At 36.0% G+C, this 15,376-nt stretch overlaps 1 protein-coding gene across 1 annotated transcript; it reads right to left on the bottom strand.

The window, feature by feature from the left end:
• Positions 1-7,593: 7,593 nt before the first annotated feature.
• LOC101789102 (protein LEG1 homolog) lies at positions 7,594-14,795 on the bottom strand. Its single transcript, XM_063232885.1, has 6 exons — positions 14,453-14,795; positions 13,747-13,833; positions 11,802-11,986; positions 11,189-11,325; positions 9,452-9,690; positions 7,594-7,769 (listed from the first exon to the last, which is right to left on the bottom strand). Exons 1-6 carry the CDS (start codon positions 14,766-14,768, stop codon positions 7,660-7,662), a joined length of 1,074 nt encoding a protein of 357 aa, XP_063088955.1. The 5' UTR covers positions 14,769-14,795; the 3' UTR covers positions 7,594-7,659.
• Positions 14,796-15,376: the final 581 nt, after the last annotated feature.

The raw sequence follows: 15,376 nt of genomic DNA, 5'->3' as shown, positions 1-15,376 counted from the left end.
GATATGATTGGTAGTATCAAGTCTGAGAGTATAGGCAACTACACTGAAGATGACAAGACTCTATGATACACATTTTGGTTTGATAACTGCTGTTTTTTGAAGTTCTATACTATATACAAAGTTGTGTTTTCATTAATACTGTTATGTACTGATATATTCAGATATACTATGTCTGAAGATATAGCCAATTCTAATGGAGATAACAAGAGAAAACACAGGAACCATGTTAGAACTCTTTGTATAATGGCCCGTCTATGTCTTTTTCATTTCATGGTTTATAGGAGTATGTTTTGTTTTGTCTTGACTTTTTTTGTTTCTCACTCTAATATACAAAGGATAGAAATACACGTTAAGACACATGCATGTGTAAAATCTATAAACAGTTTATGAGAACTGATCTTATGACACATGATGACATGAATAGATACTTTGAAGAAAAAGAGACATTAAAATACCCAGTGCTGATTCTGGCCTGTCATAATGTGAAACCCAGCAATAGTATTATTCTTTGTTCAGAGTGATATTAGCCTGCTTGGGTTTATTCCATCTCAACATAAATGAAGATATGGAAAAGCGCATGTATGTTTATGTGTATAAGATTAATAACCATATTTCTAAGTTTTTGTTGGATAACTGAACAGAAGTGGTTGCAATCTCACTGTTTGTATCTGTACTTTATATGCTCCACTTTAGTATCTTGAATAACTGTTTGTAAGAAGACAATCTGTAATAATCAACTAATGATTCTTACTGTTTATTTTTTCTTTGAAATTATGTATTATCTCTATCCGTTTTCTGTTTTGTTGAGTCTTTCTTTAAATTAAATTTAAAAAAAAAAACTGCAGTACCCAGTGATGATCATAAGTGTCATGATGTGAAATCCTGCAATACTATTATTCTTTATTCAGAAAGATTTTAACCCAATTTACTTCGTTTCATCTAAACATAAATGAAGATATGGATAACTGCATGTATGTTTAAATGTATAGGATTGACAACCATGTTACTAAGTTTCTGTTGGACAGTGGAACAGAACTGTTTGCAGTCTTGCTGTTTGAATTCCCACTTTACATTTTTCATTTTTGAATCTTCAACAACTATTATAAAAGGACAATACATAAACATCAACTAGTGATTTCTTACTGTTTTTTCTCTGAACATATGTATTATTTCTACCTATTTTGTGTTTTGTTTAGTCTTTCTTTAAATAAAATTTTACGAAACGAACCTTACCAACAAAGAAAAGCTCAGGTCCAGGTGGATTCACTGCTGAATTCTACAAGAAATTTAGGGAAACTTTAATACCAACACTCCTCAAAACTCTTCATTCAAATGGAGAGGAAACAAGTCTCCCTAATACATTTCTGGAAGCAAGTATTACTCTAATACCAAAACCAGAGAAAGACCAAACCAAAAAAGAGAATAACAGACCAATCTTGCACCTAATTAACACAGATGCAAAAGTTCTTGATAAAATATTGGAAAACAATACAACAAGAAGATTACAACAAGAAGATTACACATCATGATCAACTGGGACTCATCACAGAAATGTAGAGGTGGTTCAACATATGCAAATCAATAAATGTAATGCAGAGTATCAATAAAGCCAAAAACAAGAATCACATGATCATCTCAATAGATGCAGAAAAAGCTTGTGACAAAATCCAGCACTCGTTTATGACAAAAACCCTACAGGAAATCAGAATATATGGTCTTCACCTCAATCTGAAAGAAGCTACATAAAATAAATCAACAGTCAACATCTTACTAAATGGACAAAAACTGAAAACTTTCAATGTAAAATCAGCAACAAGAGAAAAGTATTCATTATCATTACTCATATTCAACATAGTTCTGGAAAAAATAGTCAGAGCAATTAGAGAAGAGAGAGAAATAAAAGGAATAAGAATCAGAAAGGAAGAAGTTAAATTTTCAGATGATATGATACTGTACATAGAAGAACCCCAAAGCTCCAATGAAAGAATTCTAGATATAATAACCAAATTAAGTAATGTAGCTCAATACAAAGTCAACACTCAAAAATCAATAGCATTCCTGTATACAAACAACAAAGTCATTGAGAGAAATAAGAGAAAACCACCCACTTCACTATAGCATCCAAAAAAAAAATGAAATATTTAGAAATCAATCTAACAAAGGAAGTAAATGTGCCAATCACTGAAAATCACATTACTCTGAAAATAGTAATCAAAGAGAATTTCTAAGTGTGGACATTAGAGGTTCCATTTGACCCAGCTATCTTGCTTCTGGGTATTTTCCCAGAAGAAATGACAAAAATGATTCATGTGCACCCATGTTTATAGCAGCACAATTCATAATAGGCAAATCATAGAAACAACCCAAGTGCCAATCAAGGAATGGATAAAAAAGAAGTATTTATATACAATGGACTACTACTCAAATATAAAGAAAAATTTCATCAAGGCTTTTATAAGTAAATGGATGAGATGCTTGAAGTCATGCTCATAAGTGGAATAAATCAAACTCACATGTGTAAATACCATATTGTCTCCCTAGTATAAGAAACTGAAAGAGCAAATACAGTCCAAAATCTACAACAAATAGAAACCAGTCAAAGAGTAAAAGTAACTGGGATAGGGAAAAGGAAGAAAAAATGAAGAGAAAAGGAAAACGACATAAAATTGTGTGTGTGTGTGTGTGTGTGTGTGTGTGTGTGTGTGTATGATAGCTAAGATGACTATACCACTAATTGTACAAGTTCTTAGAAAAGAATAGTTAATACTTAATATGGTCAGATTAATTTTACATGTCTATATATTGTAATCTAACCAACAGTTTTTAAAATAACAATTTGTAATATTGTGAGCATAGCTAAATTCCTATTATCTTGTTTCAAAAACCTATCTTGTTATTGTTTTGGGTTTGTTGTTGTTGTTTGTCTCTTTTGCTTTTTGTTTTTCTTGTTTGTGTTTTTTTTTCTTAAAAAATTTTTTTCCACAGATAAACATAAAACCCATCTCATTCCAGAGATACATTTATACTAGATAGAAGGATAAACATTATTTATCATAGGAATTACAGGGGTGGTTCTTTGTTAGGTATTCAATAAAATTTTATTACAGCAGATTCATTGGTTACAGTCAACATTTCATTTTGTGTCCATAGCTCTCTCAGTTTAATTTCTAACACAGTAAAATTTATGTTGTGACTTTTCAGTATTTTTCAGTTAATATATTAATATTCTCTTTCTTATTTTCCATGTGTATATCTTTTGAGTCTTGCCTTGTTAGTCATAAAATTTCTTGATCTTTCCATCAGTATTATATAACTGGCTCCTTGTTTCATCTATTATTTGTTGAACATGCCTTAAATTTTTATCTCATATAATACACTTTTCATTCCTAGGTGATTTTATTAAAGTATATTTGTGTATTTGTATTTTCTAACTATATGATAGTTGAGACACAGATATATCATAACATGTCAGCTTCACTAGAGAGAATCAAGAAATATACAAGATATGCAAATAAAAATGTAATACATTAATAAATAGAATCAGGGCTGGGTATTTTGCTCAGAAACATAAGTGCTTGCTTGGCGAGTGTGAGGTTGTGAGTTCAATACCCGGTACCAAATAAATAAATAGAATCAAGGGTAAAATCACGTGATCATATCAATAGATGTAGTGACAGTCTTCAACAAATGTAAATATGTCTTTTGTTAAATAACATGAGGAAATTCTATTTATAAAACCAGAACAAATCCCAACAATAGTATAGAAATTCACAGTCCATAAGCCAAATATATGAAAGCATTACAGGTTTATAAATTCACATACATCACTGTTTTTACAATTAGAATTCTCTTTCATTGTATCAAGAGAATATAAATAAATGAGTCATTTTCAAATTTGCTGTGCAAAATGCTCAAGAAAGTGAATAATGCTTCATATACACATAGTAGCAATTATTCTTTTTTCTCTTTTCTTTTACCATTCTATCTCATTTTTAAATTAGAAAAACTTGAGTATAAAAGACACCTGTTTCTTCTACATATCCTTGTAGAAGACCTCAGGTCTACACTCCCTGCTTGTTCCCGTGGCTGTCCCCGACACTGTCTATCTCTCTACTCTTCAATCATTTTCCTACGTGGCTAATTAATTCTCTCCACTCTATTTCACCTCCCTCGGTGCTGGCTCCTCTATAGCAGTGTCTGCCTGGCTTTTCCCTTCCTCCTCCAGCTGTCCTAGCTGCGGGTACAGCCTCTTCTTTTTGGGCTTTTATAGGGGCTTTGCTTCTGACCAATCCTGTCCCAGCACTGCCTTCTTTGGGAAGAGTTCCTGGAGGACTTCCTGAGGTTGCTTTAACATTAACAATTTTCAAAAATAGAGTCAATTCTAAAATAATATTAAAACTATGGAAAATGTATAAACCGATCACATAGTCATTAAATAAAAGCAGTATGGTATACTAAGTTTCTATGTTTACAACTGCAAAGCTGTAACTTATGGCCACATAGATTTGTTTTCACCAGTGTCCTGATGGCCCCATAATTGATGTTCTCAGCTTGAATGTTATGATGGCCATGGGGATACTGGGAGACAGGAAGTTTTAGGCTGGTCACAAATTTAGGGGACTATAGCGATATGTGGCTCACTGTTGATTGAAATTGCTGTTATGAAGCAACTGAAATAATTTAGGATAACTCTTATCAAAGTAACTTAATGACAATGATAAACATTCATTCTCTGTCGTTTTTATTACTGATGCTTTAAAAAAGTGCTTTAACTAACTTCAGAAAATCTGGCTCATGATTACCTTGATCCTTAAATTGCATTAAGTGAGACAGCTGTTGGTTTTCCCAGTTAGAATATAAGATACTCATTTACTTCAATTTATTAAATATCCATTTTATTTTTTCCACTTTCAAGTACTTATTTTTACCAACAATTTTTTAGCTGTGGCCTCGACTCTGCACTACAATATTCTTAAAGTCTTTCTTTTAAGTTTATCTCTCTGTCCATTATATTAATTATTTTTCTCTGAATTTTTCCTTTGTTTTTGCAATTAGTGACAGAATGATAATCTTCCATACTCCTATGCAAATTTCCGGTCATTTAGTTCTACTTTCAAGGAATAGATAATTCATGAGGATAAGTTTTCAACTCAGTCTGTACATCTGTACTGGGTAGAATTTTCTAAGAAACAGAAATTATAGGAAGGATGGTTGAATAAATGGATGGCTAAATTTTTGATATATATTTCATATATATGGTATTTGTATTTAGATCAAGTTTAGGAAAAAATGAATGAATGGGTGTGACTCCTTTCTGAATGAGTCAGAGTAGTTTTTTTTTTAAGTTGATCTAAATCTATTATGATTACCCCAACAAGTAAGCATTCAGTAAGCCTCATAGTGTAATGGCAAGCACAAACACTGAAATGACACCCAGGATTTGGAGGCAAATTGATTTTCTCTGATTGGAAACATCCCCCAAATTTCTGATGGGCTACGGCTTATGTGGGGTATACTAGCATGAAGTACAGAGGCAGGGTGGCTTATCAATTGGGAATTGGTTCTTACAATATACACTGTAGTGACCAGATATGCATCAAAATGATCAGTGATTTCTAGGAGACAGAAGCAACCAAAACTGCAAGAGGAACTATTACTTGGATAACTCAAGAAACTGAAGTATACTGGCTGGGCACGGAAATTTCTTGTTACATATCCTCCTCTTCTAGTTTCCCATCAAACATTGCTGGACATATTATATGTCTCTTTTGAGACAAGTCCCAAGTAGAAGAAGAAATATTGTGGTCATCAATAATCCAAGAACACTAGCTAAGGACGCTAAGATTGTCTGATTACAGAATTTTTCCCTAAGGTGCTTTTAGTTAGAGATATAATTGATGTGTGTTCTGTAGTATTACTCTGACAAGAAAGTGAGGGAGTCAATCTGATCTAGAAGAGTGTCCAATGTGGCTTAGATGCTCATCAAATCTTGATCAAGTGTTTGATCAATTTTTCTATTTTTAGGGGCCCACTATTCACAGAGTTTAAGGTAAAACACAAAGCTAATGAAGGGTGGGCAGGAAAGCAAAGACTAGGGTAAGCAGCTTTAGAAGTCACAAACATCAAGGGAAGCAGGCATGGAGAGGTCCTGTGAACAGTGTCCTCAGGCTTCAGCTGTGTATGGTCTGTTCAGCATCCGGAGTGACCAGAACAGGGCTTTCACTGTGTCCTTTCTTTGGAGTGAGCTGTCTGATCCAGGTAAATGCTGGAATCTAAGGCTGGATTTCTGAAACTTTAATAGCTCTGAAGGTAATTTCTATGCATCTGGTTTATATGTGTGTAAGAGTGCTAAACATATAGTGGGTCTTTATGTAGTTGGTTATAAGCTTTTTCTATAGAGCTATATTTAATTTTCTGAGCTTTTAAGAGACTCATTGTAAGTAGTTTTTATTTGTTATCTCTGTGGCAAATGCAGGCCCATTTTTGATGTCAGTGATCAAGTGTAGTCCCATACTTTGTGATGATTTTTCCCAGCAGGATCCTGTAAACTTCTGCTGTTTTCTTGTTGCGTGTAGGGAATGGGATGTGGGGGCTGGTGATAGAGATCCTGAAGCCTGATCTGATGACAGGAGAACAGGTGCCAGTGCAGCAGCTTGAGGTTGCAGATCATATGGTGGGGGCAGGTCTGGTGGCTGAGGTTGATTTGAGCCAGTCAGATCCTCAGAAGGTGCATAGGCATTTAGACTAGATAATTTTGCATTGGTGTCAGCAGGAAGCAGTAGCTTTGTTCAATGGGACCTCAACATTAAAGCATGGGACACCTGGACAATTAGGTCTCAGCCTAAGGTTAGCTGGTCAGCTTTCTTGGTAACAAGAGCCATCAGAAGTTGTTTTGTTTCTGAAATAATTGCTTCCATTCATTCCATTAGCAAATATTTGCAGTTGTTATGTTTTGCATTTTTAATGGATCTCTAAAATATGATATTTTCCATATGAGTGCTTCAGTAGAAAATGAAGAGAGAAGACAAGGAAGGAGAATAAGGAGGAAGAGGAGAAAAAGAGGAGGATGGGGTGAAGGGGAGATGATAGGGACATAGAGAAGGATAGAGATGAAGGGAGGGGAAATAAAACTGGCAAGGATAGATCTGACTTCCCAGGTCTGGAGCAACTCATCAGTTCCCACTGGATGGTCAGATGAGGATTCCTGTGCTCAGAGACTCAGCCATTTCCATGTGTGAGCTGACAGAGAGGCTTCTATACAGCGTGCTCTGAGCTCAGTGCTACAATAGCGCTGTAGACAACATCTACTCCCGAATTCAACATTGTACCATAAAGAATGACCTAGCACTGGTAGCTCTGTCCTACTTAACAGGCACTCAATGAATGAACTTTAGGAAAATGTATTGATAGCTCTAACCCACGTGAAATACAGATATTTGCATATTCATGTACAACTCATGTATCTGCAGGGTTCATTAGGTTTCCACCCAGTTTGTGGTTAAAATAGAATAGGGAGATTACTGGTTTCTAACATTTGAAGGTCAAAGACGCATATCACAAAAAGGAAAACAAAAAATTTGGCATAGAATAGTATTTATGGAATTTAATTTCTCTTTATTATGGAATTAAGTTGAGTGCTCCATAATGCCAAGACATAGGCTATAGAGAAATCGGTATTAAGAGTAACCCATTGATAAACATCCGGGCCAGGGCCTGAGATACTTTGGAAGTGTTCATGGCCTTCTTCCAAACTGTTAAAAACTGACCTCCTGCAAAAATATAAACATTCATGTTTTCAGTTAGAATACAGATAAAGGTGCAACTTAAAAACTGAAAGTACACATTAAATTTCTAGTTATAGAATTTGTAGTAGCTTCGTAGGCCTAGTTGGTAAAACATTGACAAATGTATTATGTTAAAATTCAACCCTTTGACATCTTAGTGTATGTAGCTTTGCAAATTAAGCTGTTGCATGACTGTCCAGATGAAGAGCTCTTGGTAATTCATTAGTCAGTCAAACCTGAGTGCTCCACAGTTCCCAGAGACTCTCCAGGTGTCCTGTCTATTTACTTTCATCTTCTTTGAAGAAATTGCTCTTCCTCCTGATCTGTAGAATCCTGAGCTAAGTGAAGACATCAATCTGTCACATGTCCCCTCCTCACCTATTATTGTTTTGTGCCAGGCTTTGGGCATGTGATTTAGGCTTAGCACATTAGAGTTTAGCCAAGATACAGGAGGAAAAGAACCAAAATAACCACATGCTTATCACTGTCTCGGGAAGCATGAAATTAATCTTCACATGGTTGCTGAGTATGAAGAAGGTAATAGTGAAGAGTCCACTTTAAAAGAGGAAGTGAGAAGAATGAAATTCTTGATACTGAGTTAGATCTGATGGAAGAAGGATCAGGTGGAGGTACAGGGAAAAAACTTTTAGAGGAACAGAAAGAGGCACCCAGCCATTACGGAAATCATGAGAGGTGTGGGGAATCTTCCGGGTGGGGCAACATGCAAGGGACTGCAGGAGTCTCACTGAGAAAGCACAGTATTGCAGGAGGAGATGGAGACCAGCATCAATAATAAAGGGCCCCAGGCTGATGATTTTGTACCTAATCCCAAACCAAAATAATTTTAGGATAGCAAGAGTAACTTAAGAAGAAACTTGTGAAGATAGTTATATTGAAATGATAAGGCAGGAACTAGATGATGCCTTGAGAATACTTGATACAAAATCTAATTAAGACTTCTTAGAGGGATAATAACAAAAGCTGGTGAAAAATGATAGAGATTTTCTTGAGGTCTTTGCAAATCCAGTGATTAAAGAGAAGAGAACAGAATCCAAGTTGAAAAGGAGGCAAAATTATATAACCTTAGTATTTAAGTAAAGCAAGTTATGGAGCAGCAATACTGTGTGATAAGAATGCAAAATATCTGTAAGATTTTTAAGGGAAAATGTTCTTGCATTTTTATAGCAAAAGTACCCTAGTGATCATATTCACCAGTGTGGAGAGAACAAGAATCATATTGGTGCTAGTTGAAACAGGAAGCTTTGATGTTTCTTCTGTAAAGAAAGAAAAGAACAGGATACAGAGGATAGAATGTATCTTGAGAATCTCAGGGAAGAGAAAACACCAGGGCATTCAAAACATGGATATCCTCTCTGAGTTGAGAAGTAATGTATCCTTACTTGGTTTTTCAGTATTTTTTGCCACAAAAGTAAAACTTCAGTATATTTTTATTTTTGCACAAGTGAAAATACATTGTGATCAATTATGTACTTCTTATATCTACTTTAGAGGTATTAGAACACTAGGTTGCTTGAATTCTCAAAAGTCTATTCTGCTTACTAGAAATGTAATAGATGCTTATTCTGGATGAGTAACTTTTAAAATAAATCCTGATTTTAGACGACGTTGTTTCATTTGTTTCACTAATAAGATAGGGGAAATCATACCTGTGACTTTATTCATGTTGGAGATGAGTTTTACCGTAGACAGTTGTGCCTTTTCCCGTGCGCTGAAGTCCTTTGCGATGATGGGGTTCTCCTGGTCTGTGAGCAGCCGGTGTGGGTAACCCACAAGAAACTCAGATGAACTTTTAAAGTATGGACGGTATACGGCCGCCTCGCAAAACTGTATGGCAGTCAGGAAATCGTTGGCAAAGTCTCTTTCAGCTTTAGAAGAATACTGCCATCTACAAGAATGTGAATCAGAAAAGACTCCATTTTAAAGTCAAATATAATCCAATTATGTGTTTTGTCCCATATAGCTTAGACATACCTTGTTAGTGCCTGAATGCTCACAAGAATATACCTCTCCAATCGGATAGAATCAGTCTCTTCCACTTCCTGTATGTTGTACCTGGCTAGAAAGCAATCTCTTGAACAACAACACAGCAGGCTAAATATTGTGTCATAATCTTTACAGCCTAGAGCATATAACAACGTTTCTGTTACTCTTACATGGAACTCTTTCTCATTACTTATTGTTGTTTACACATGTCTAATTTCTATATTGTCTACTTCTCTGAGCCTTTTAATGTCATAAACGAGGCTGAAACACCACCTAAAATGAGTCAACATAAATTATGAAGTAAAAGATGATATAGAAGAAAATAAATAGAAAAAAGAATAGAGTGGACTCTGCTAAATTATTACCTTATTCACATCACTTAGTATAAACCTAAGTAATAAAGTGGTTATAGTATTTATGCAAGCAAAGTGGAAGTAAAGTAAAAAACTGACATCAGTGGCACACATTGTGCATGTATGTGCACACATGGGAACCACTGAAGAGGCATACAATGTGGGTATAGGAATTTCTTTCCATGACACAAAAAATTAAATGATCCACCTTGCCATTGTTCCATATTAAAACATGAGTAAAAGAGTAAACAATCAAGAACTAATATGGAAAATTAGTATGCCAAAGGTAGCATTTGAGAGCACATCTACATTTTGTTGAAGAAGGTGGTGTTGTACACTGAAAACTAACACAGAATCTTACCACCTACCATCTTAACTTAATTACCATAACAAGAAGGATTCTATATCCTTGGGTTCTGCATCCATGACTTCAACCAAGGTGCAATCAAAATATCGGGAAAAGCATTGCACCTACAGTGAACTTATATGCTATAACAATCAAATGTAACAAGCATTTGCATGACATTAAAGTTGTACAGGTAGAATAAGCAATCTAGAAGTGATTTAAAGTATCTAAAAAGTGCATAGGTTACATGGAAATAGAGTGCCACATTACATAAATAATTTCAGCATCAGTGGATTTGTTAATACATAGAGGGTCCTGACATAACTTCCATGAGTATCAGGGAAAATCATGTTTTATTTGGCAGCCAAAACAGAAATTAATTCCATATCACACCCACTATAATTTTCTCCGATCTAAAGAACTACTTAATGATAATGATAGTGTTATAGGATGATATGGAATTTCTTTCTAAGGAAGTGAACACATCCAGCAATCTTTCCTTTTCCATTTCCACTAGTGGAGAAAAAGACTCTTGAGCTGCACTTAAAACTGTTAAATCTCTGTTATTACATACGTTATGAAATATGAAAACTGACTATGAAATATGAAAACTGTCACTAAAAAGTGACAATTGTATACACAGTGGTTTCCGGTGGCAGGAAAGCATAAGTTGGTTACATTGCAGAGGACAAGGATCTTACATGTAACTCAGTTTTGGTCTTGAAACATCAAGGGCTGCTTGATGAGCTTCCCACATGTAAGTGATTGCCGTGTCTTCATCTGTGTCGTACACAGGGACATCACTGAGAAAGGAAGATGGCTTCCTGGACAGCAAATACTGCAGGAAAAGTCATGTCATCTGTGTGAGCAGAACCACGCCAAACCATATTAAAGTAAATTTAAGCTGGGCTTATGAATTTGGAAGCTAGACGACTGTGAAACAGTAATCTGATCCTTGAGAAATGCATTTAATACCAAAATTAATATTTAAGACCTGCAGGCTGCATTTAAACTTTCTTATTTGCTTTACACATTGGCGTATGCTGGTACTCTTTTGGAAACCATAAATTGAGAATTATTACATAAATTGCATGTCAAACTACTTTGGTAAGTAGATTGTATTGTTCCTATTGACTATCTATTTTGTGTCATTTCCAGATCCCAAGAAGAATTCTAGAGTAGAGAGGATGTCATTTCAGAAATATAACTTTTATCTTATGTACATATCAAATTTAAATCTTAAATTGAGAAATATCTTGCATGTTTCATCCATGATGCTTAGAAAAACAAAAGGAAAAGCTTGCCTTATTTTACCTTGTAAAACCTTGTGGCTACATCCATAGCTTGTGGGTATAATGCACGGCACTCTTCAATAGAATAACAGAATTCAGATCTATGCTCTTCTGCAGCCACTAGTTCTACCTCATGTGGTGCATCCTTGAAAAGCCCAGCTTCAACTGCACCCAAGAAATTCATAGTAACCACATAGAAGCTGATGCCTGCAATGTCACAGAAGAAAGGGATCTGGAATCACCCAGTGTCTACTCCAAAGAGGATTTAAGAACAATACATGAGGCAGTGATGGTGTTAGTCAGTTTCTCCCTCATACAATCTTAGGGAATTCATTGACTGAAGGAAATAAGAGAGACTAGGAGCATTTAGTACAGTCAGGAAATAGTCTACATCAGAGCACAACACATGTCCATATTTGCATATGCATGTCCTAAATTGTCCAGCTGTAAGTTATCTGTGCTTTGGATCTATTACACCTCTACAGAACCTATGTAAGACATTTTGGCACCCAGGTAAAAATGTTTTCCTCGGTTTGGGTGGACATATACATGATTTTGAATACTGTACGTGCTATTGTAGAAAACTTTTTCGTAAATTGAGACAGAAGATTTGCAATATGTATCTTGTTCCATTGCATGAGTTTTTTTTTTTTAGATATTCGTGCTTATGATTCCCATTCCTTCAAACTCCGAGACATTTCCTTTACTTTCATTCCAGTGTCCTTCTTTGGCATCATGGTGCTCAGTTCAGCCTCTCGCTCACTCTAGGCACTTGTGTGTTCTCTGTGTTGCTCAGTTTTCCACTTCCCAATCCCTGTGTCCATCATTCTTAGCAGGAATCTGGCAGTGCACAGCCTTGAGCTCATGATAAAGCTCTCTACAGGCCTCATTTTGAGCGTGGACGTATGATTCAATGCTGTTTCTTAGTGAAACAGGTCTTCTTATATTCTGCCTAACAAAGAGATTAATTTTAATATTCAGTCTAGCTGTCAAGGAGAAGGCAGGATAACTGATAGGACAGCACTGAAGGCAAAACCATGAACTACAAAAAAAAAATATTAAGAAAATGCCTTCAGTCCTCAGAGTGACAAGATTTTTACCTCATCTTTTGTCTTCATTATACTGGTTTTGATCTTTATTCTGAATCATGAAAATTGAACAAATGATCATTTTTAAAAATATCTCTTTCAACTTTCTCTACTGGATGTAAAAGCATTTTGATATAGAGTATTTTGCAAAGTAAGGTCTTCACTCTGAAATGTATGTTTGCAGAATGCTTTTTAATAATTAGCCTGGTGTGTTTTAACTGGGCCTAAACCTGAAGAATCCTCTCAAAAGACTTTGGCCTGGAATTCTAAAATTATTGTTACAGTTAGAGAGGTAAGAGCACTCGTAGAGTACTAAGGTATTTTAGACTAATGGTTAAGTAAGGCAAACTGCCAAAATAACTAATGAAGTAGATTTTCCCAGGACGAGACTCTAAACCCTATTCCTAGTGTACAACAGACACACACACACACACACACACACACACATCAAATCGTAAAACCCCTCTTCTGTCATATTTGACCATCTCTCAGGGTTGAATTCAGGTTAAGGCCTTGTGTCAGGCTAAGTGTGGAATGAGGAGGGTGAATGAACGTGGGAATAAACCTGGTTGCAATGGTACTGAAAGCATGTTTCAGCCATAGCAGCAACTCTGAAACTGAGGGACATTTGTCCTCCTGATGTCAAGCTGTAAGAAACCATGTGCTGTGTATTGATTTAGAAGTCTTTATAGGGATAGCTGTCTTTGTGATTTTTTAATTGATTAATCCCCACAGAAACTTGAAGGGAAATTGCCCATGTTTACACAATAAACAACAGAAGATGCAGTTAATACTCCAACTGTCATTCACCCTGTCACACAAGAACAAAGCTGAATTTCATGGAGCGGTAAGGCAACATAAGGCTACTGAGACTCTCACCTCCCCAGCCACTGTTGATGGAAATGCAGCCTGGAGATCCAGCCTCATAAGCACAGACGAAAGTGTTGGTAGGCTCTGAAAATCGAGCTGCAGAGAAAACAGAATAGATTACAAAGAAAGAAAATCCTCTAAGATGGAAGCTGAACATTTTCTTGGTGAAAATGACAAAGATAGGAAATCACAATGACTCATTCAATTAGAGAGAACGAGCATGAGAAAGACAGAGAGAGAGCGCGCGAGAGAGACAGAGAGAGAGAGAGAGAGAGAGAGAGAGAGAGAGAGAGAGAGAAACACTTCAAGAGGAAGCTGCTCAGAGCCTCCAGTCTGTAAACTTCTCCGCTGACTGAGCACAAGCAGCAGAGAATCTCACTTCCCAGGCAGCCTCCGTGATTTATCTGGTTCTTTGCAACTCATGTGTACTCACACTTAGAGCAGCACAGTTTACACTATTGGCATAGTTTGGAATTGGTGTTTATGTCCATCAGCTGATGAATGGAGGAGGAAATGCAGTATTTTACAGAATAGAGTACTACTGTGTCATAAAGAAAGATAAACTTAAGACATTTGTAGGGTCAATGAAAATGAGAACATATTGCTAAGCTAAAGAGTCAGACCCATAAGCTTAAATATGTCATGGTTTGTTTATTGAGAATACATCTATACAAAAAGGAACAAACTGCCTCGGAAACAGTTAAAATGTCCTTACCTGTCTCATACAGCTTTCCATAAAATAAGGCGAGAGCCCATAGTACATTTCCTGTATTGTTTTTTCCAAACTGAACAAAATACTTGTTGGTTTCTGTAATCAGGATCTTATATATTTTCAGCCGATCTAGGTAGTTCCAGACATTGATGACACTTTTCCCATTCTTTACTGGATACTCTGCTATATCCCCATTAATCTGGTCCCAAAAAGGAGGGTACCCCTCATCAACAACTGGGGCTGTCCCTGGATTTTGGGCAAATCCTACAGAAAAACAGCTCAGGAAGAGAAAAGTGGAGATGCCCAGCATGGTCCACATCTTTTTGCTCTGTGGTGCCTAAGCCTCAGTGTCACTGGAGCGCCTTGTATAAGGCGCAAGAGGAGGAGCCTTTTGCCAGCTGGAGTCTGACAGGCCACTGTACGGATAACAGGCTGACCATAGAGCAGCTGAGTAAACAGGTGGTTTAGTAAGAGCTTAATTTCAGTTTGATCTGCCCATAGGCAGAAGACGTTTACTTTTTCTTTTCAGTGACTGTGTGTTTATAGTACATCCTAGTTAGATTGTCCTTGGGGAACTCGTGCCTGTATAAATCAAGTTTGATCACATTTTTTAACCCTTTACCTTCAGTATTTCCTGCTCCTTTTTTCCTCAGTTCTCTTCCATGTTTTCAAGGTTGCCTTTAGTTTGCACTTTGATTCCTTATTTTTCAAATTTCTCATATTAAAGCAATCATAAGATAACACTTAAATTTCTGTGTTTGACTTATTTCAGTTACCATTATGCTCTCAGGTTCTACCCTTTTCCTTTAAGTGATATGATTTCATTTTTCTTTGTGGCTGAATAACTTGCATGCATGTCACATTTTCCGTATCTATTCATTAATGCATCTCGAGGTTGTTTCTAAAGATTTGCTGTTGTGAATTTTC

This window comes from Cavia porcellus, unplaced genomic scaffold, assembly GCF_034190915.1.
Source record: "Cavia porcellus strain 051 isolate PalLab524CR breed Dunkin Hartley unplaced genomic scaffold, mCavPor4.1 scaffold_22, whole genome shotgun sequence".
Classification (NCBI taxonomy): Eukaryota; Metazoa; Chordata; class Mammalia; order Rodentia; family Caviidae; genus Cavia; species Cavia porcellus.
This window is presented reverse-complemented; position numbering and strand designations above follow the sequence as displayed.

What these genes read in the sequence shown, in the direction of transcription:
- LOC101789102 (XM_063232885.1), bottom strand. Translation starts at nt 14,768, where the DNA reads ATGTGGACCATGCTGGGCATCTCCACTTTTCTCTTCCTGAGCTGTTTT. An exon ending in CATCAACAGTGGCTGGGGAG is followed by an intron (nt 11,987 to 13,746) that starts GTGAGAGTCTCA and finishes GTGACATTGCAG; the next exon opens with GCATCAGCTTCTATGTGGTT. An exon ending in CAACATGAATAAAGTCACAG is followed by an intron (nt 7,770 to 9,451) that starts GTATGATTTCCC and finishes ATATTTTTGCAG; the next exon opens with GAGGTCAGTTTTTAACAGTT.